General features: G+C 38.2%; 1 protein-coding gene across 3 annotated transcripts in view; it reads right to left on the bottom strand.

Moving 5' to 3' along the window:
• Nucleotides 1-2658: 2658 nt before the first annotated feature.
• The window catches only part of SEPTIN10 (septin 10), a 30298-nt gene continuing 11618 nt past the window's right edge, over nucleotides 2659-21338 (bottom strand). For 2 of the 3 annotated variants that reach the window (XM_086482118.1, XM_086482121.1), the window contains 5 exons: nucleotides 17170-17331; nucleotides 15064-15160; nucleotides 14350-14518; nucleotides 5621-5753; nucleotides 2659-2853 (listed from right to left, as the gene is read on the bottom strand). In XM_086482118.1, the coding sequence (XP_086338244.1) occupies nucleotides 2659-2853; nucleotides 5621-5753; nucleotides 14350-14518; nucleotides 15064-15160; nucleotides 17170-17331 (756 nt within the window). Of the gene's footprint in view, nucleotides 2854-5620; nucleotides 5754-14349; nucleotides 14519-15063; nucleotides 15161-17169; nucleotides 17332-20717; nucleotides 20724-21338 lie in introns of all 3 variants that reach the window. The other variant, XM_086482119.1, reaches the window with a different exon arrangement.

The following is a 21338-nucleotide window of genomic DNA, read 5'->3' as shown; positions in this document are numbered from 1 at the left end:
CTTCCTTTTCTGTGCTATTAAACTGTCTTTATCTCAACCCATGAGTTTTACTTCTTTTTTTTCCAATTCTCTCTCCCCTCCCACTGGGTGGGGGGGCGTGAGCAAGCACTGCTTGGTGTTGGCTGCTGTTTGCCAGCTGGGGTTAAACGGGTGTCTCCTCTTAACCCTTCCTTCCCATGTTACAGCCTGCTGTGCCTGGGGAGCTGACTGAATTAGCAGTTTGACCCTTTCCTGGTCAATGAAGTGTTTATATATCTTAGCATCTATCCCTTCCCATTGCTACAGAATTGAAGGAAAACAATCTTACATGACATGCATCACTGTGTGAGTAAAATAGAAGGTGAGGTTGGTTATGGAACAGGCTCCCCGTGGCAGTGGTCACAGCCCCAAGCCTGTCAGAGTGCAAGGAACGTCTCTCAGACATATGGTTTAGTTTTAGGTTGTCCTGCAAGCAGCAGGAATCTGGACTTGATGATCCTTATGGGTCCCTTCCAACTTGAGATATTCTGGACTCTATGATAAGTACAGTGGTATATGACAAGTATATCACATGTCATATTGCCTTTCTGGCACAGTATGCACAGATCATCTATTTTTTCCAATCAATAAATGACTTAAGACATTTCAAACAGATGCAAGACATTTATACTTTTCAGATTAATGTGAAATCTTACTCCTTGTTTTCCATTAACACGAGAGGGAGAGGAAGCAGAACAGAAACACTTAAGCAAAACCAATGTATTTTATTTCTATCAAGTTAGTATTTAGTTTTTAAAGAGCCGCACAAAACAACTTCAGAGAACTGCACCTCTTACAGTTTCCCATTAGTTATCATGGCTACTGAAAATATAAAAAACATTTTAAACTTGTTTTAACCTGACGCTCTTGTAGTTACTAATTTTTGTGAAGTTCAGCCTCTGCTGTAACTGAACACCACAGTCACAAGCATCAAAACTTATAGGTACTTTCCATACTGAGTTAGGAATGTCAGATAAACTATCATGCAAAGGTACAGCACTGCAAAAATCTCAGTAAATTTTAATTAGAAAGATCATATCTGAAATTTAGGACAGTGCTTGTACATAAAAATCTATAAACAAAATCTGTCAGCAAAATCAGTAAATGGTTGAATTATGTCAACAGTTGTATAAATAATACTTAGTAGACTAATATACTATACCATATGAAAATAACTCTTTAGAAAGGTAACAGTGGATTTATTCACTGAATACTTTTGTACTACAGCATTCATATTATGAATGGAACTGTTTATGACAGGGACATTTTCTTTGGTATAATGCACTTAAAATGAAAACAGGTTGGCACCACGAATGTAAGGCAAGTGCGTATCAAGGCAGACTCCTAACAGAAAGTCTGTGATGGCAATGACAGTAATCGCTGCATCGTTAAGTGTACAGGTCATACTTCAAAACTCTTCTTTTGCAGCATGCAGCAACAAGATACATTTTCCAAATCCTTTTGTAAGAAACCGCAACTCCTATAGCACTCTGTCAGCAACTGGTTCCTCAAGAGAAATTTTTAATATTGTTTCTTCCATCACCAGTATTATGTAAAGCTGGGACTGAAAAACAAAAGCAAGCATATAAACTGAAACATACTCTGAAGAAATAAAGCCAAAACAGAGAAAACAAATCTAAAAATTTTCTGAAGTTGAGAGTTACTCATAATAGCACAGATAACGACTTCTGTAATCAAGAATTGCACTTTCATATGTAAATCCAGAAAAAGGAGCTAGGAAAAGGAACTCAGTAAGGTTAGGCTGCGGAGAGACCATGTAGCTGCCTTCCAGGACCTAAAGGGGACCTACAGGAAAGGTGGGGAGGGACTCTTGACCAGGTAGGGTAGTGATAGGAGGAGGGGTAACAGTTTCAAACTGAAAGAGGGGAGATTTAGATTAGATAGAAGGAAGAAATTCTTCACTGTGAGGGTGGTGAGACACTGGCCCAGGTTGCCCAGAGCATCTGTGGCTGCCCCCTCCCTGGCAGTGTTCAAGGCCAGGCTGGATGGGGCTTTGAGCAACCTGGTCTGGTGGAAGGTGTCCCTGCCCATGGCAGGGGGTTGGAACTAGGTGGTCTCTGAGGTCCCTTCCAACCCAAACCATTCTATGATCACTTGAAATGCAATAAATTTTGGCAAAAACACAAGCAGGCTGCTAGCATAGACCCTAAAAACGTCAAAGCTGTCTTGATGAAATTTGTGGAAATATGTGCACACATCTAGCTGCTAAAGATTTTCATAATCTAGCAGTTATGAATAATTTCTGTACCAAAAAACCTGCTTTCAATTGCAGTTAGATAGTAACCAACAAAACGTTATGTGCAGTAAAGTTGTAACCTGTCAGGAAAGGAAATTAGTAAGTTAATTGACTTCTGGTTTTGGAGGAGACAAAAAAATTTAATGTTTATATCTGAACATTTAATTTATTGTTTATATATGAAGAAGTTGGGCATATTATTCCGGAGACTACTTTTGAATACATTTCTGAAATTCCCCAAATTATACGAGCTTTTCTTTTGGGAGCGGAGAAAGAAAGCAGTGGGTGGGAGGGAAGAAATGGAAATGTTACTGAAATTTGCACTATAAAAGTGCTATGTGAAGAATTTTTTTATTGCTGCCTCCAATGAACAGCATCAGCACTTACTTTTTGCGGTCCTTGTCTCTCTTCAAACTAAGAAGAGGGGTAGAGACGGATGCTTGTGATTGGAGTAGTTCAGCATTGGCTTTCTTCTCAATAAACATAACTATTTCATCTTCTAGAACTTTTTTCTTTTTCTCTAACTTCAGTTTCACTTCTTGATGCATTAGCATATGATGTTCAAATTTAGCCTGGACCTGTTTAAAGAAAGCACAAAAAATAGTTTTTCCAACTAGTAACACAAGGTGGTGATATCACAACACAAAACCCCTCTGCAATTAACAATAAAACCTCCCTCAATTTGGGTTATAAATCGTAAGAAATTACATTTCTTTCCCCAAACTGGTAAGACTAAACAACAGCAATGCAGAAAAATAATTATTCATACCAGATTGTTCCCACAGAAGCCAGGCTACTACACACAAAGTACAGGTGGAAACCATGGAAGGCACTAAGTGAAGATTAGATTTCCTACTAGATTTTACTGTATCTTTAGTATATCAAAAATAACAAGGCATTTAGAAAGGAAACAATTACCAACAGAAGGATTAAATCAGGATCTGTCAAGTAGAATGTACTCCCCTAAAACCCGGTGGGCAAGGAATCATATATGCTTTAGTCACACCAGTATACATTTTCACATATATATATATATATGTATGTATGTATGTTATTTAATATGTATATTAATTACATTTATATATTAATATGTACACACACAATTAAGTCTGGTTGGGGGAGTTACTTGTGGGCTGCAAGAAGTTAACTGCTTTTCTGCAGTAATTGTTCTTTGATTGTTCTTTTGACATACAAATGGATTTTACCCTCCAGATGCATCTTATCAGTTTAAACCTACTGTGATGTTGCACATGATAACCAAAGGGTGCTTCACCCTTCCTCACCTCCCACCTCCCCACATACAAACTCTCCTAGAATCCTGCTTCTGTATCCATCTGTACTGGTGTAACTCAACCTGAGTGCAGCTATACAGGTACAGAAATCAGAGAGGTTGATTTCCATTTTTTGCAAAAAAGAACTAAGAAATAACTGAGATTATAAATGTATCAATATGCCTGTTCTACACAGCAGAGCTGTCAGATTTTATAAATATGTGTGTATGTATGTATACTATTCATTTATTTATTTCATTGCAATAGTTAACCAGATGCATTGCAAAACCAGATATACTAATGAAAATATTCAGGGTAGAACAGTGAGGTCTTAAGCGACTGTATGTCTCAGGAGTGGTAACGCTGCACATTGCACCTACAAGTTTCCTCTAAACGAAGGATGAGAAAGCAACCTTTAGGTACAACAGAAATTCCTCTTTTTCTTTCTTTTCCAGATACACATACACACTTCTCAGAGAAAGAGCAGCAAGAGTATATGACAAATGCTCTTTAGGAATGACTTTGCCATATCAGCAACTGAGAAAACTAATACCCATAATTCAATTTAAATATGCAGAGCTTACAAACCACCTGGTATAGATCAGAGAAGGACAACATCAAAGGGCACCACAGATACTGTGTAAGACCTAGCTGAACCCACTTTGAACAGAGCCAACTATTCTTCCAATTGGATAGCCTCATACTGAGAAGGACTGAACCTGATTTTTTTCCTCCACAAGCAGCATGTGGGACTTAGCAGATCTAGAAAACAAATTATTAAGCCGCTTTCTTATTTAAAACATGCATCTGAACACTTCACAAAAATTGTTACATCTTTGCTGGGAGACTGAAGTACAGAAAAGAACATTAATAAATATACACAGGTTTCCAATTTCAGTTAAACCAGTGTTTGAATATAAATACATATGACCATGATAGAGTCTGGCAGAAAGCAGATAAGGAGATCCTGCTTTGCCAGTCCAGCTTGACACAACTAAATCTTCAACAACATATTCAAGAAATGTTCCACATCTCCAAATATTCTTAAGGCAGCTAGGAATAGATAACATTTTAAAAACAAACCAAAACCAAACCAAGAAACACCCCCACTTTCAAACCTCTCAACATGAGGGTTGAGCTTATATTTAATAACTGAACCTGGAGGTCATACAAACATACATGCCTCACTCTCTTGGGCTGAAAAACAACCCATAGGATTCTTTCCTGTAATCTTGATTTTTACAGAGCACCCTATGCATGAAAAGCACCTACTGTGCTGCTGTGGCATACCAATGTTTCTCAGCATACTGCTAGAGAAGACAAAGAAACATGCAACAATTATATTCATCACTCTCTTACTTCACCATTATCACCTCCTACTCTATTGACTTGTCCCAGCTATCCACCAAAGCCTTTAGACCATAAGCTCCCTCCTTCCAAAAAGAGACTGCTATTTATAGGACCACAGAATCGTTTAGGTTGGAAAAGACCTTTAAGATCACCAAGTCCAAATGCTAATCTAGCACTGCCAAGTCCACCAGTAAACCATGTTCTTAAGTGCCACAACTACACGTCTTCTAAATATCCAGGGATGGTGGGTGGGATCCACCACCCCCCTGGGCAGCCTGTTCCAATGCCTGACAACCCTATCAGTGAAGAAATTTTTCCTAATGTCCAATCTAAACCTACCTTGAGTTGCCCTTAAACGGCAACTTGAGGCCATTTCCTCTTGTCCTATCGCTTGTTACTAGTGAGAAGAGACCAACACCCACCTCACTACAACCTCCTTTCAGGAGGCTGTAGAGAGCAATAAGGTCTCCCCTCAGGCTCCTCTTCTCCAGGCTAAACAACCCCAGTGCCCTCAGCCACTCCTCGTAAGACTTGTTCTCCTGTTTGCTTGTGTCTAATCAATCTCCTAATCCAATCAATCTGTGTAATCAATCTGCTTTTGATTTTAAGCATTACCACCCTCAAAATACTAGGAAATTATAAATATCAGCTAGTTGTGATTTTGCTAAGAACTAAACTGTTCCAAATCTCAGCAAACAAACTCAAGACTAACAGGCATGCTTACCTGTTGCTCTGCTTCTTTCAATATTGCTTCTTTCTCCTTCACTCTCTGCACAAACTGTTGTCTCATCTCCTCCTCTTTTCTTTGCAGTTCAAGGTAGAACTCATGCCTCTTTACCTTGTAGGCTTCCTGTAGACTGAAGTCCAAAAACGTAAGCAACTCTCCAGCACCGTAAGCAAGTCTCCAGCACACCGCTTTACTTAATGTGGAAAACCAAAGTTCTGGAACATTATTTGAACAATTAATATTAATCTGAAATACTAGTTTCTGCAGTCCCCCACATAAAAATTCACAAACAAACCTAAACAGAAGAAAGAATCTTACCTTTCTAAATTTGGATTTAAGTAAACCACCCTGAGTAAAATTATTTATGCTAACAGCTCCTGGGCAATTTACATTCCAAAGAAAATACAGCACTTCAGGAATCTCACATTCTAAAAGACTGGAGTTATAACTTTTGCCTCCAACATGTATGCATAACCTTTTTCTTTAAGTTATTTATTAGTAAGACACTGAAATTGCCAGAAAAATCCCCCAATATTTCCGCATTGTAAAACCCCGGTCTCAGAATAGGTCATTACGAAAATGATGCATCTGGAGCATTGACACAAATAACAAACTAATTATTCCTATATGAAAAGGAAGGAAACCAGTGGGACCTCCAAAATATACAGCACTCTATGTAATGTCAAAATTTAAATGCGGCAGTTACATTAATATAGAATAAACAGAATTTCCTAAGTGCTTCAACATCCAAAAAGTAGGGTTACTTTCCAACCTTCATCAGCCAAAACCTGCTTGTTTTTTCCTGAATCATGTCTCCCAGAAGCTAATATACCAAACCTATATTTGAAATTATATAGGAGGTGTAAATTAGTTCAGATCATTGAGCAAATATCTGGTAACAGAACAAAACAGCAAGTAATTAAAACGTTTCTTTATTTTTAAATCTATGCCTCCCTTCCCCCCCCCCCCTTTTTTTTTTTAAAGTTACTCTACTAGACATTTCAGTATACATTTTTTTTCCTCCCAAAACAGGTACTTGAAATTAAGAAACTTCTTTCATATCAAAGCATATCATAGCAAATTAAAAGATGCTAGTAATTTAGTCATCTACTACTAGAGGTTTGACATTTTCAGGGTCTATACTACCACTGCCATCACCACAGTGCTGGCAGGAAAAGTCCTGCTTTTCAGCAAAAAAGGAATGGAGCTTGTACATGGATGTATGTCATACACCAAAGAGCCCGTTACTTTTGAAAAGTATAGCTGCTAAATGACACAAGTTCTTCCAATAAAACATTTACCACAGACTTCTCTAAGGCACAAGATTCCAGAGAGGCAGAAGCGGTAGATCAGAGCTGTGCTAATGGTTATTCCAAAAACCAAAAGGATCTGCCCAGTATCTTGTAGGACATAGGGCTTATGAACGGATCAAAACACGGATAATGTTCTAGTTCTTTATTCTGGGGATATTCTCTCACACCAGTCATCTCTTCTAACACTTCCTGAGTGCTGACTAGCCAGCCCTTCTCAGCTATCGTGAGTTACTGTCTTTTGCCAGGTACCTCATGCCTTCCACTCGGATGTAAGATAAATATATATGTATATCAAATATTTAAATTTGCTTTATATTTTTAATACACATACACGCTTTTCTACCAGTGTTTAAATCTTTTACTGTTTCTACTAAAACAGTTTATAAATGCAAAGACTTACAAAAAAGGACATCTGAAAACTTACTTATTTAGAGCAACAGTAAGCTTAAACAGCGCTCTCCTATATTTCAATTTATGATTACTAAGCAGTTTCCCAATCCTAAAGTTTCTTATTTGTATTCAAAGTATAATCTAAAGAGAGAGAAGAACCACCTTGAAAATGCACATGCAGAGTTAATGTCTGTAAGATCTCAAGGTCAGAGCACTTTTCCTATTCTATCTTCTTTGAGAAATACATTACAACAAAACAAATTTAGAACAACCACCTTTTCGGGTTTAGGTTTGGGGTTTTTTTTATCAGCTGTGAAGTAACTTAAGTCATCCTGAAATTTTATCTACCATGTGAAACAAGGGCATGGTTTTCACACAGGTATATTAATTCACACTATCTTTAAGTTTAGACGGCATAGGTAATAACAATAAAGCTACAGCACAGGTTTTTCAAGGGCTAGCAATCTCACAATAAAGCTACAGCACAGGTTTTTCAAGTGCTAGCAATCTCACCAGACACACGTTTGGGCCCTGTGTCAGTTCTGCTAGCTAACGTGCTGCCTTTGGTGCAATAAAGCCACTAGAGCAAGCGCTAGACTAAGCTAACATGTTGCAATTGCGCCTTCACTTCATTATGTGGACGTCTTTAGACTCAACCTAAGCTAGTTTATCAGGTAAAACCGATTTTCTCTTGAAATTAGTAAAAGATTAACTTTGAAGACACTGGATTTACTAAGTAATCAAATTACTGTACTTTTAAATCCCCCCTCACCCTGGACTGAATTCTTCCGGAAATCACAAAGACAAAACTATAACAAACTTTCCTCTTCTGTGTTTGGCATATCAGCAACATAATGATCCAAACAGTCTTTGGTTTTAGGAGGTTTGGGGAGGAGGGAAAAATAATTCACCAGATCTTAAGCCGACCCTTTCAACATTACTGCATCCACTGCTCACAGTAAAACACTTTTCAGTTTACCTGAAGACCGGTTTCACTGCTTCTCATACAGCACATTATGAAAATCAAATTCACAGGTTCTCTCATTCTTCTGGGTTGGACTTCTAGAAACCACTTGCAAAATTAAGTTGTTAAAAATAATTATTTAAATAATGTATTCTTATTGAGGTTTTGGAGGAAGGGAAGGGATTGTGAAGGAAGCCTGCACCTTACTAATCCATTACATAACTCCTAACAGCACTGTCACCCACCTTTCTACAGAAGCATTGCTGTGACATACAGTTTTTGTATCTGCATAAGATTTAGAACATGGAAGCCTAAACATAAAGATGCAAATCAAACATGTTATGTTCATAAATAATGACTCTGACTGAAGTGAATTCAACCCTTAGTGAAACACAATGTTTGTGCACTTTGAACAACACAGATATTTACACAATATTTTACACTTTGTTTATTTAAATTTTAAAAAGCTTTCAAATTTGAAAATTAGAGTTGTAGCTTTTTTCATAATATTCAACTATCAATTAAGGTATATCAGGAAAACTACAAAATTTTACAGTTAAACTAGTGGCAAGTATTTTTAGCAAGGTCCCTTGACCCAGTGAACTACCTAAGTTGATATTAAGCAGCACTGAGGATGTGGTAATCTAAATAATTACCATTTTCCCAGTGGAGGCATGAAAAACAGGTTTTTCGGATGCAGTTCCATCCTACCATAAGGAGGTTAAAATACTTAGCTCAAATGCAAAGGTCTGCAATTGGTCAGATGAACTCCACTCCCAAGTGACTTCCTAAAGAAGAAGTCTAACAGCCTTTCAGACAGTTGGTTTCCTTACTTAGCAAAGACAACTAGAGTCACATCAACCTTCCTCTACACGTAAACTTATTCACTTTCCTGAATCCTTCTTGTTCTTCTGTCGTCATCCTCAAAGGACGACTGAAAAATAAAGATGTTTTTGTTCAAGAACTGCAAGGTCTGAATAGCCCCGTTTCAGGGACAGATAAAGCATGGAACATATAATTGCACACACTGAGAAACTGAGATGTTTATGTTACAATTACGTTTAACTGCAATTATGATGAAGAACAAATTGTAATTATGACCACAGAAAAACAACTAAACAAGATAATGATAGACATCAGGGAATCCAACTAGGCAAGCACACAGCCTGAATACCAATCTTCAGCTTTTTTCAGCAGACCCTTGCCTATTACCTTCTTTCAAAAAAAGAATGTCCCCTTAAGCAACAAGCAACAACACAGCTTAGACCGGAAAATGAACTTAGAAAATGTCCAACTTCAAAACACTAGTGAACCTCCCCTCCCTTGCAAACATCTAAGCTTACTAGGTGTGTGTAAATTCAGAAGTTGGTTTGGCTTTATGTCTAGTTTTCGGTTTCCAACTATTCCAAATTTTTCCATTCAGGACAACTCAGCAATTATCTCTTGCTGAGAGTGACTCGAAACTAGGAATTCATGTTCCTAATGGACATAATGGAACCATCAAAAAGGCAGGACTAGACCATCCACACACAAAAAAGGTCTATCCTTACTTTTCAACAACAACAAAGAAATGCAAATCCCAATGTTAAGTATTAAAAAATGACAATAAAATCACTTCCTGGATTTTATATCCAGAAGATACTGCATCAAATGCATAAACCACCCTCCCAAATACTCTGCTATCCGCTGACTTCATTACATAAATTTTGTCATAACAGGCTTTCCAAGCCCATTCCTGATTGGTTGCTTTTCATGGCTTGGAAACCAAATTATACCTGTACGACTAAGTTTATCCTCAGACGGTATTCCATTTATTCCCTGAAGCACCATATGGTGGATTCTTCATTTTTAAAGTGGTTTACCACATGTTATATTTTAATCCAATATGGTACATAACTCATAACCTTTTGGAGTGATACCCCACTATAAGACTGAACTCTTCACAAAAAAAGTTTCATATATTGTTTTTGCAAGGCATACGAACGAGATTGAGCAAGTTCCCAATTACCCATTGATATAAGTTATGCTAATTGTTACCCAATTTAAATAAATAATAGTTTGATAAAATGCCAATATAAACCAGCTGTCCTGAAAGCAGCAGAATTAATAACTCAAATTCCTATGGATGATTTAATGTTCTATTCTCTTAATGACTGTAATACCCTAAGTCCTACCTACATCCTTACACCTTTTTAACTATACAATTAGTGTCCCTCCATACTTCCTAAATATTCTTTACTTACTGTGAGTCCTCACATAGATCTTCCACGTGCAGTACCCTTAGCTATCTCCAAATCACCCATGACCTTCTCATCCTACTGCAGTACTACCAGGCTTCCAAGAGCTTCAAAAGACAGTCCTTCGTCCAGAGGAAATGATTTACTGACAGCAAACACACACTGGCTGGCCAACAACTGGTAGAGGCAGAAGTCTTCTGCTTTTCCTGCAGTGAGAACACTAACCATGTAATCCCCTGGATGCACCCAACCCTTTACTGAAGTTTGAAAACGGAGAGTTGGTTCATAAATTACCATGGAGAGACTAACAGACTGATCACGTAAACTTCATTTTCCCTGGAAATCTGGTTAATGAAAAAGTTCTTAGAATGCAATTGCAAAGAAATTAAATTAAAACATCGTTATTACTAAACAAATTCACAAAAAATAGAGGATTAGGGAATGGGTATTTTTAAAAGCGTACAAAAGACAGTCACTTCAGACTACTACTATCTTTTCCCTCCTCACACCTAGCAATCAAGATGTAAATATATTTTTCAGTTTTGTGCTGAAACCATCTCTTTCCATGTCTCCCATAAAAAAAATAAAGCTTGCCAACATGTTTTTTCACATGTAAGAGTGAAAGCCTTTACAGATGTCTGCCTGCAACTTACCTCACAAGGTAGCTGAAAATCCAAGAATTACTGGTTTTGCTTTGCAGTGGCATACAATTTTGGATGAATAAACTACTGTTGTACTTTTAAATCCAAAAGAGCGGTACAGGAACTTCACAGGCAACTTTTTCACGACATGCCAAAAGGCAGGGCATGTTAGCTACTCAAGTGTCAATGTTCAAATGCTACAAACCCTAGTGCAGTAAAATCAGTCAATTATGCAAGTCTAGCAGAAATTTTCTAAATTTACATAAAATAACCCATTTCAGATCACCCAGTTTAGTATGTAGACAGCTACATCACAGACACAAAATATGACTTCTCAACATTCATTTTGATCATTATTTACACAAGTAGCATGAAATTTTAATCATCAGTCATATACCACTATGCAATATTAACTATACTTTAAAACTACAGTTCTTAGAACCCATGTATGTATACTGTAAACATCTTTAAGGACAAAGAGGATGGCAATTTAATGACACATTTTTGCCTAAAGAACAGGGTAATCCCTATTCTGAAAGCTATTTAAATATACAAGTCAGCAAAATGGGAAGCACTGAACTGCCTCTCTGGAAACAGATGTTTTCTACCACGTGCTGAGGATGACACTCTTTATCGTTTCCTCAGTAGCCTCATGAAACACCTTATGGGTAAGGCTACATTAGTCTGCTAATTACACTACATACAGATCCCCTAAATTCTCTTTCCTGTTTATGCTATCAAAATGTCTCTCCCGAAAGACCAAATGCCTTCTCCTTCAGACCTCAGAGTCACTCACTTTGCCACATAGCTGAGGGACAATGACACATCCTAGATCCAGACTCACTTTTCTCTTCCTGCTGCAGTAAATTTGGGAAAAAGTTACTTTTCCTAGATTCTTATGGAACACCTATTCTCATTCTTACAAAACAATTACATTTTCAACAGATGCAATTTACCAAAACTGATTATTAAGAGTATTGTCTCGCCACAAAGCTCTCAATAAACTGACATTTAGCGGGCCATACATAAAAACAACACACCAGCTTTTCTCTGTCTCCACGAAGCAACCTACTCCTAAACCAACTTCTGAAGTGTAAAATACCATGGCATTATGATACAAACCTGACACTTCATACCGTTAGTAAAATGCAAACTGTTTAGGGGTTTTACAAAGACAATCCTTGTGTTTGTGGAAGAAAACAGTTCTGCTGATCATCATTTTTATAATTTAACTCCTAATTTGCAATGGCCGTATATTGTGAAATTCAAGTTCAGAAAAGACAAAGGTACTGCAGTCAATATTGCCATGAACAAATCTCTAAAAAAATCTCTTTTCCTAGACAAAGATAACAAGATACCAGCTGTTAGTGTATGTTCTTCAACTTACACCTAAACCCAGTGAGAGAAGTCTATGGTCAGTTGCAGTTGGTTTTAAACTTCGTTCACCTTTGGTTCTCTAGGTAATGAAAAGGATTTACTCCTTTCTTGTTAAGTCAGAAGAAACATCAGGAGATCACAGTGATTCATGGTCAGCTCAAGATCATCTAAATGAGCTAACCTTTAAATGAGCCTTGCTGTTAAGACTTCAGAAAGAAGTGCCTACATCCAGCATCTTCCTTGGCCACATTAACCTTATTTAATTATTATTGTTTGAACAACATATATATTAGACCTAGCAAAGTGAAAGAGATGCTCCTCCATCAACACTCTATGAGTTACAGTAACTGCAACTGCCTTAGCACTTGTGTGCAAGGTACAGGTGAAAGCAAAGAATTTAAGCCACTAAAAACTATTTGGAGGGAAGACATTTAAAAGCAATTTATTTACTTTTACCAGAACAGAATGGGTAAAGACAATCTGATCACTAAGTAAAACAAGAAGGGAACAAACCAGTTGGTTCAAAGCACTAGAAACTGGTTTTAATGCAAAGCTGTATTTTGTTTTCATGTCTGGTTTAAGTCGGTATTTCCCCCCATGACCATGCAATAATAGCACTTTGCTAAACCATGAAGGCTTGAACAACTCCTGAAGCATCAGTTCTTCCCCATCAGGATTCTAACCACTTACAAAATACAGCCCCATGCATAAAACAACCAAAGGAAGTTGGAAGAGGGAGACAACAGAATTGGAAATAAAGTATTAAACTAACTGGATATAGAAATTGTAAATACCTCCTGCAGAAGGCAGCTTTACTACATGAAACAACTCAGCGTCTCTAAGCCTCTGCTTAACTTCGCTCTAGAATCCTCTGTTAACTTCCTACAGCCTAGCAGGAGATTTCTTGACCTGAAAAGGCTAGACATTTGTTATTATGGCAGATCATGGGGGAAGCCAACAACATAGCCAATGATTTTGTCGAAGTTTTTGCTTCAGTTCCTTCTGAACTTTGAGTCCAACCAAACCATTGCTCAGAATCAGACATTATTAAGACAGAAAGTAAACCAGTATGCTAATATATAATGAACCTAATTTAAAAGGCATAAAGTGCATGTACCTGAAGAAAATTGACATTCTCCATGACAAAAATTAAAATCCCCAGGTTTATTCTAAAAGAGAAAGATTTCAGAAATACAACTAGCTTGTATGCCTTTAAAAGCAATGCTTATATAATCTGATATACTTCTCCATGAAGACAACTGAACGAACAGCTACATACTTGCCCGTGGCAGGGGGGTTAGAACTAGACGATCTTTAAGGTCCCTTCCAAACAAAACCATCCCCCATTGCCATGGGGGCAAACTTTTTAGAAGGGCCTGCTGTGATAGGACAAGGAGTAATGGTTTCAAACTAAAAGAGGGCAGATTCAGACTAGATATAAGGAATACATTTTTTACACTGAGGGTGGTGAAGCACTGGCACAGGTTGCCCAGAGAGGTGGTAGAAGCCCCATCCCTGGAAACATTCCAGGTCAGGTTGGACGGGGCTCTGAGCAACCTGATCTGGCTAAAGGTGTCCCTGCTCACTGCAGGGGGGTTGGACCAGATGGCCTCTAAAGGTCCCTTCCAGCCCAAACCATTCTATGATTCTATGATGCTACGCTTACTCTGACTAAAATAAAACCCAATTCTTTCCCTCTTAGAAAACCTATTCCGTATATGAACCCTGCTTTGTATTGGGTTGATACAGTCAAAGGTGAAGTGAATAGATGCTGAAAGCAAGCGCTACACATGAAGTCCTTTACCTGACTGGTTTGTTCTCAGGGCTAATGTCCCTGAAGCCCATCTCCTCCAGTCTGCAGCGTCTGTACAACTCATAATGTCGTGCATGAGTCTGCTCTCTTAAGTCTTCCATATTTGTGCAAATAAGCATCTTGCGAAGCTTTACAAAGTCACAGTGGTTCTCATTTTCCACTAATCAGTTAAAAGAGGAAGATTTCATTATTATGCCTAAATAGAAAAATTGTCAAAATATATTTTAAACAATGTTGAGATTAATTTATTTTTTTTACTAATTATACTTCCAGGAAAAGGTACCTTATTCTTTATTATACCTCTTATAATTTCTAACATACACATTGAAGTACTAAGTGTAAGTACTGCTGAACATGTTCCAACACATCCTGATTTCCTGTTCCAAGTTGCACAACAATAAATTTCTCTCTTTTCCCCCCCCTCTTTAGTGACAATCACCAAACTTTGAAATTTGGTAGTGCTAGAGGCACTGCCACCATACTAACCCACCCAAGTATTACATACGCCATCTCACAGCTTGATTCCAGCGATGCATCAGTGCTGATGAAACTACCAGTTAGTGTACACCTCAGGTATTAATTGCTAAACTCCTTAAACTGTTGATCCAAAATACAATCAATATGGCATCAGGGGATAATATCAGCCCCTTTAGTACCGAATTTTATACTTCAACAACAACAAAATACCTTTGAGGACTCATTTACCTTGTACAATGCCCCAAGAGTACTGACGAGCTCTCACTATTTTGTTTCCGATTTTCACCTCTTCCATACTTCCTACTACAGCAAATGGCAAATGCCCCTGTAAAAGTCACATCAATAGAGTCTTATGTGTTGGCATTCTTATGTCAGAATTGAAAAGTAAACACTTCAAAAATAAATTAAAGTGAAAAAAACACCATTTCAGGAAAAGCCAACAGGCAGTTTCAAACCAAAAACCGCTTTGAAGAGAACCGTAGCTAGTCAAACTACTGATACAATAGTCAAGCTACAATAACAAAACCAGAAGGAGTGGTTGGTAGACCAGATGGGCATGCTGCCAATTCAGAGGAACCTCGACAGGCTGGAGAAATGGGCCAACAGGAATCTCACGAAGTTCAAACGAGAGCAATGCCAAGTCCTGCACATCAGGAGGAATAACCCCATGCTCCAGCACATGCTGGGGGCCAACTGTCTGGAAAGGCACTTTGCAGAAAAAGAAGTGGGGTTCCTGGTGGACAACAGGTTGGACCTGATTCAGCAAGTCTGCCCCACTGGCAAAGGCGGCTGACTACATCCTGAGCTGCCTTAGGAAGCGTTATCAGCAGCAAATAGAAAGCTGCTGTAGAACACACCCCTCTGATCCGCATTCAGCCACAGTTCATATCCTCAGGAAGAGTCATGAGATGATCATAGGTTTGAACCCGGGGTACAGTTACTGCTGTGGCCTTGGTCAAATGGCCAGAAATACAGGCTGGGTACTGACTGCGTGCTGACCCACAGCAACTGACCAAATAAAAAAGAATACCTAGCAGAGCACGAAAGAGCCAAGTAACGGACCAGCACGTTTCCCCAAAGCAGAAGGACCTGTTACTGAACAACAGCCTGCACATCCTCACTCCAGGAACTACTGGAGAGAGTCCAGCGGAGGGCTATGAAGATGATGAGTGGACTGGAGCATCTCTCATACGAGGAAAGGCTGAGAGACCTGGGGCTCTTTACCCTGGAGAAGAGAAGACTGAGAGGGGACCTTATCAATGCTTATAAACGTCTAAAGGGTGGGTGTCAAGAGGATGGGGCCAGGCTCTTTTCAGAGGTGCCCAGTGACAGGACAAGGGGCAACGGGCACAAACCGGAGCACAGGAAGTTCTGCTTGAGCATGAGGAAAAACTTCTTTGAGGGTGGCAGAGCACTGGAACAGGCTGCCCAGTGAGGCTGTGAAGTCTCCTTCTCTGGGGATATTCCAAACCCGTTTGGACGTGATCCTGTGCAACCTGCTCTAGATGAACCTGCTTTAGCAGGGGGGTTGGACTAGATGATCTCCAGAGGTCTCTTCCAACCCTGACTGTTCTGTGATTCTGTGACTCCTTGGCACAACTGACAGAAGTCAGGACTGCAGAGCCATACACTCCAGCATACTGGCTCCCTCCCTACTTTGAAACCCCAGTACATGCAAACATATGTTCATGTGCATCTACAAACATATGCACATGAACAGCAAATACAGAGAGCTGAAAGCAAAGACACCTAGCTTCACAAGCTTAGTTGATCTGGGAAGATCTGAAAGGACAACAGTAAAAAAGCCAGAATTATATCTGACTTTTTAATCTCCAGAGAAAATTTGTACTAATTTCAAATGAAAGTACTAAATAAAAGGAAGAAGTAGACAGAAGACTTGCTATCCTAAAGACCAGAGAAAATTGGAGAAACAAGGCATTTGAATATCTTCCCTAACAGATGTAAGGTAGTATTTGCTGAAGAAAAAGAGCAAAGCCAATCTGTCCATCTATGTTACTAATTATATATTAATTATCCAGAAATTAGAAAAAGTATTTGTAAGTGAGAACCTCTTTTCTGTTGTTGAGCCAGAAAAAAAATAAGCCTCCTAAAACAAGTGGTATCAACAGCAGAGGGACAGGAAGATTTGTGAGTAGGTAAAAAAACGTCAAAACATACAAGAAGACAGAAAAACAAACAAACAAACTTGTTACATACAAACCTATAAGCCGCAAGACAATGGTGAAAAAGCAGGTGAAAAAGCAGGTGAAAAGAATTAGCATTAGAGAGTGATGCTTTAGTACCGAAATATCAATGTTTTTGTCATTTACTTACATTCATGATGGTATTAATTTCAGAAACGGTTTCATCATCAGTTGGAAACTGATATATCTGGATGCCACTACTAACTAATTCACTCATGATTTTGTTCTTGAACTTCTGTAGTTCAGGTTTAGAAATGCTGTCTGCTTTGCCTATAATTGGTATAATGTTCACCTGTTAAAGATAACAAATTGTATTACATGTGTGAGACTTCGATTTTGAGGTGACATCTTTTCTAAGTTTGGTGATAAGCTCTTTAAAACTGCCCCTGCAGTACAAACTTTTCCATCAATCGATATAAAAGCTTCACAAACCACGAAAAATACATTCACTGGCAACATTTAACAAAATAACAACAGATTATTTAATATACTCCCTTAAAATTAATTGATTCCGAGAAAAGAACAAGGAAGCAGGTCTCATACAGTGAAGTACTCAAAACAACAGCAATGCCTACTTATTAACTAAATTACATTAAGTATCTATATCTCTGCTAAAAAAATAGATTGTTTTCGTTTATAGCACTAGGGAACATGGTTCAGGTGTTAAATGAAAGCTGAAAGTTTAAATACACAGAGAAAAGGAAGCTGTCTAACAAACCCTGCCTACCCCTAACCCTCTTCCTTGAGTTCCTTTCAGCTACAACAACGTCTTCTTCACCTCACCACTGCAGCAGAGTTTCTCAAGTATCTGCTGAGAGCAGAGTAAAAGACAAAGACTGAAGAATCTTGCTTACCAGTCTTTACACTGACTATTCAGAATGCAAAATTCAGTTTTACTACGGTAAACTGCGCTATTTCCTAAAATAGTTATGACAGAACTTAGGAAGAGTTTTTCCTTAAAAATCCTATCACCATTCCCAAAGTATGCATTTTTCAGAACTAGATACAAAGAATTAATGCCAATGTCCAAATATTTCAGAAGAACAATACAAATAACTCTTCCAGATTTCAGAAGACGAGAGTTTTGCACAGGTCCTTGATCGCAGATGCAAAAGGAAGGACGGGGGAAAAAGAAAAAGAAAAAAAAACCACAACAAAAAATCCTGCACACTTTCTTTTTATTCTTTGGAATAGTCTATCTGAATGGAAATGCCTAAGCACGGATTCTCAAGAACAGATCCAAAATGGATGTTTTTGAAATAAGTCTTCTGTCTTAAGCAAAATGTCCAAATGAAAAAAAAAGCATGCCAACTCCAAAGTATGACTTCTAAGACTACCCGATAATAGTCCTTAATTGTGTAGCACACACAACCTAAGCATGTATGGGATAAAATATACAAAATCAAATAAAATGCTAGAATTTTTCTTTAATAACTGAGCTAATTTAGGATTGTATAAACAATCTTATAGCTAGGAGTAATTCACAGCTTCAGTCAAATTAGCTGAGGGACATCAATTTAGGTTTTCTATCATATAGCTTTAAAAATAGATGGAACACAGAGTTCTCAGAATTAAATTAACCTTTACTCTGTCTTTTCAACATGAAAGCTTTTCAAGCATTCGTTAATTAGGAAACAATTTATTAGATAATGCATAGCAGCAAAAAGACTACTGAGGAGACTAGTAACAAAAGAGCAAAATTGTAAGAAACTGTGATTACAGCTATCAACATCCACGTTAAATCACAACCATTGTACTAAAATTTAAAAGCAATACTACTCTGGCTTTAGGTAAGCAACAACATTAATTTCTCCTTGCAGCATCTATGGTTTACTAGCATCTCAGCACTTTCATCCATGAACAACATTCATTGAAAGCACACATTTGTAGTAACAAGAGACTTAAATTATGTTGATTTGTACCACATATAGATGTGCCCCAAGTCCCACTGCACCCTCCTATGCCTACCACTCACTTGGAAACCAACTGACTGCCCTCAGCCTCTTCCTCGGCTGCAACTCTCAACAACTCTAAAACTGAATTTTGCTAAACAGCTATAGGCCATTAACATAGAATCACTTTAACCCCTCACAAAAAGTCTACATTTGCAATAAAACCAACAGGCCTACCCTTCCCCTTGCCTGCAGCTGCTCATTGCCAGGTAGAACTAAAATCTGTGCAGCTGTCCAAGAAGACAGATTACTTTCAAGCTTGATCAGTTCCCTAACCAAGCAAAAATCTCTAGCTTTCAATTTAAATCAGTTCCCTCATCCAGGGAACTGGCTGCCCACAACACTTATGCATGCACAATGGGAAGAAGCCGCCTCATTCAGTAGCAGTGCAGAATGACCATACGAAGTCACCAGGATAAACTTCATCCATGCAGATCACTTCTCTGTTTGCTAGCACCAGTTCAGCCCTCTGATCATCCTTCTGCCTGAAATGCAGAGTCGCTTCCCCCCCAATTAGAAAACACGCTATTACTCTAAATTAAGATATTCATCTAACACCTTACACTAACACCAAAGCATCTGTTGACCCTTTATGCTATAGAGAAGGGAAAACATTCATATCCTTGAAATTATTATTGGCTGATATCTTGCAGGCTGATTTAAGTGTATCTCTATGAATCAATACAAAAATTTCCAAAGAGCCTTTTTGAAGGAAAAAAAAAAAGAAACCAAACTGAAACCCCCACAAGGTACGCTCATGTCATTTCCTGACTTAACGGTAATCTGCACATAACTCTGCAAGAATGACTTAAAAACGTAGATGTATAGTTGTATAATCACTAGTTCCCAGCAAGAAATCATGCAGAAGAAGAGTCCCTTCATCTGTAAATGAAAACTGGCTGGTCCGTAGTGATTCAGTCCTAAGCAAAACTACAGGACTTTCCAATGTCTAAAAGCTAGAGGCCAAATCCTTAGCTAGTCATCCAATTTATAAGCAACAGAGAAAAATTAATTGCCCACAGATATGTGTGGTGTTTTCTCCCAGGATTATAGAGTATAGCACGACCCTATAGTACCTCAAGAATGCTCTTTACCCCTGAGCTGTTTAATCTGGTCTTGTTTTGTACCAAACAGACTGTAGCAAAAGCATAACAGTCTACACTGTGGTGGATTTAGGAACAAACTGAAGGCAACATTTGACACAGATTTATAGACTTGACATATGCATGTGCCACCTTCTCTTTATGGAATCCCGTACTCAGCAAATGTGCCCAGGGACTTCCACATCCTGGGGAAGCCTGAGTTCTGAACTGCCACTAAATGCAGTACTAAAAGCATCACAAACATGTTCCACAATGAGATGTAAACCAAACTACAGTTAAAGTTTATACTTTTTTTTATGTACATGTATATTTCTGTAGTAAGATCAGAAAGTAGAATCCATTGCAAAGGGATAAAACAACAGTTACATGTCATTCCTGTTCTCTCTGAGCCAAGAATATTTAGAGTAAGTGGTCAGAAGCTAATATCCCCCAAAGCAGAATTACTTTTGGTTTATCCTGACGGAAAAACATTTTCTCAGGATGCTGGGACTCATGGATCTATTTCTTTTTCTTTTGGAAGAACCACTGTCTTAAAGGGAGTTCAGTAAAGAGAGGGCACAACCTAGAAACCAAGTATTTTTGAGGTTTAACACAACCCCCAACTTCAAAACTCAAGGTAGAACTATATGCTCCATGAAACTGTCCCATTTTCTAGTATCAAGGCTCCTTAGCTATAAGCGTATTACAGAGCAGTTCCACAAACTGGCATAAACCAACACCATAGCAGAAAGGAGTGACCCTGCTCTCCCCTACCTTTGTCTCACCATACCTCCCCCCCACTTCCTCTGTACTATTGAGAAAGTTCAAAATGCAAAATACATCCACAAACAAAATTACAAAAACACTAAACGTGCTCATCAGTCACAAATGGAGAGCAGACAGCTGAATTGATCCTTGTTATCTTGAAGAAATATCTCACTAAAAAGAAAATGCAGAAAGAAAATTTAGCAGGACAGGCTCAAGTAAAGCACAAAGAAAAGGGCTAGAGGAACAGCAAATACATTTAAGTTTTCAAATTTCTCAAAATTTGGAATGATGAAAAAACTCAAATGATGTACGGTTTCTTAAAATGGTTTAAACATTTAGCTTCATCCAGTTCACACAGCCCCATTAATGGAAGAAAGTTAATAAACTAAAAAGTACAAGTAATCTCACTAGAAACTGCCCTTTTAAAGCTTTCAAAACAAATCAAGATGTGAAGTTTAAAACACTAACGCAGCCTTTCTTAGAAAAGGCCATGCTGG

This window comes from Leptosomus discolor, chromosome 1 (genome assembly GCF_034619465.1).
Source record: "Leptosomus discolor isolate bLepDis1 chromosome 1, bLepDis1.hap2, whole genome shotgun sequence".
NCBI classification, from domain to species: domain Eukaryota; kingdom Metazoa; phylum Chordata; class Aves; order Leptosomiformes; family Leptosomidae; genus Leptosomus; species Leptosomus discolor.
This window is presented reverse-complemented; position numbering and strand designations above follow the sequence as displayed.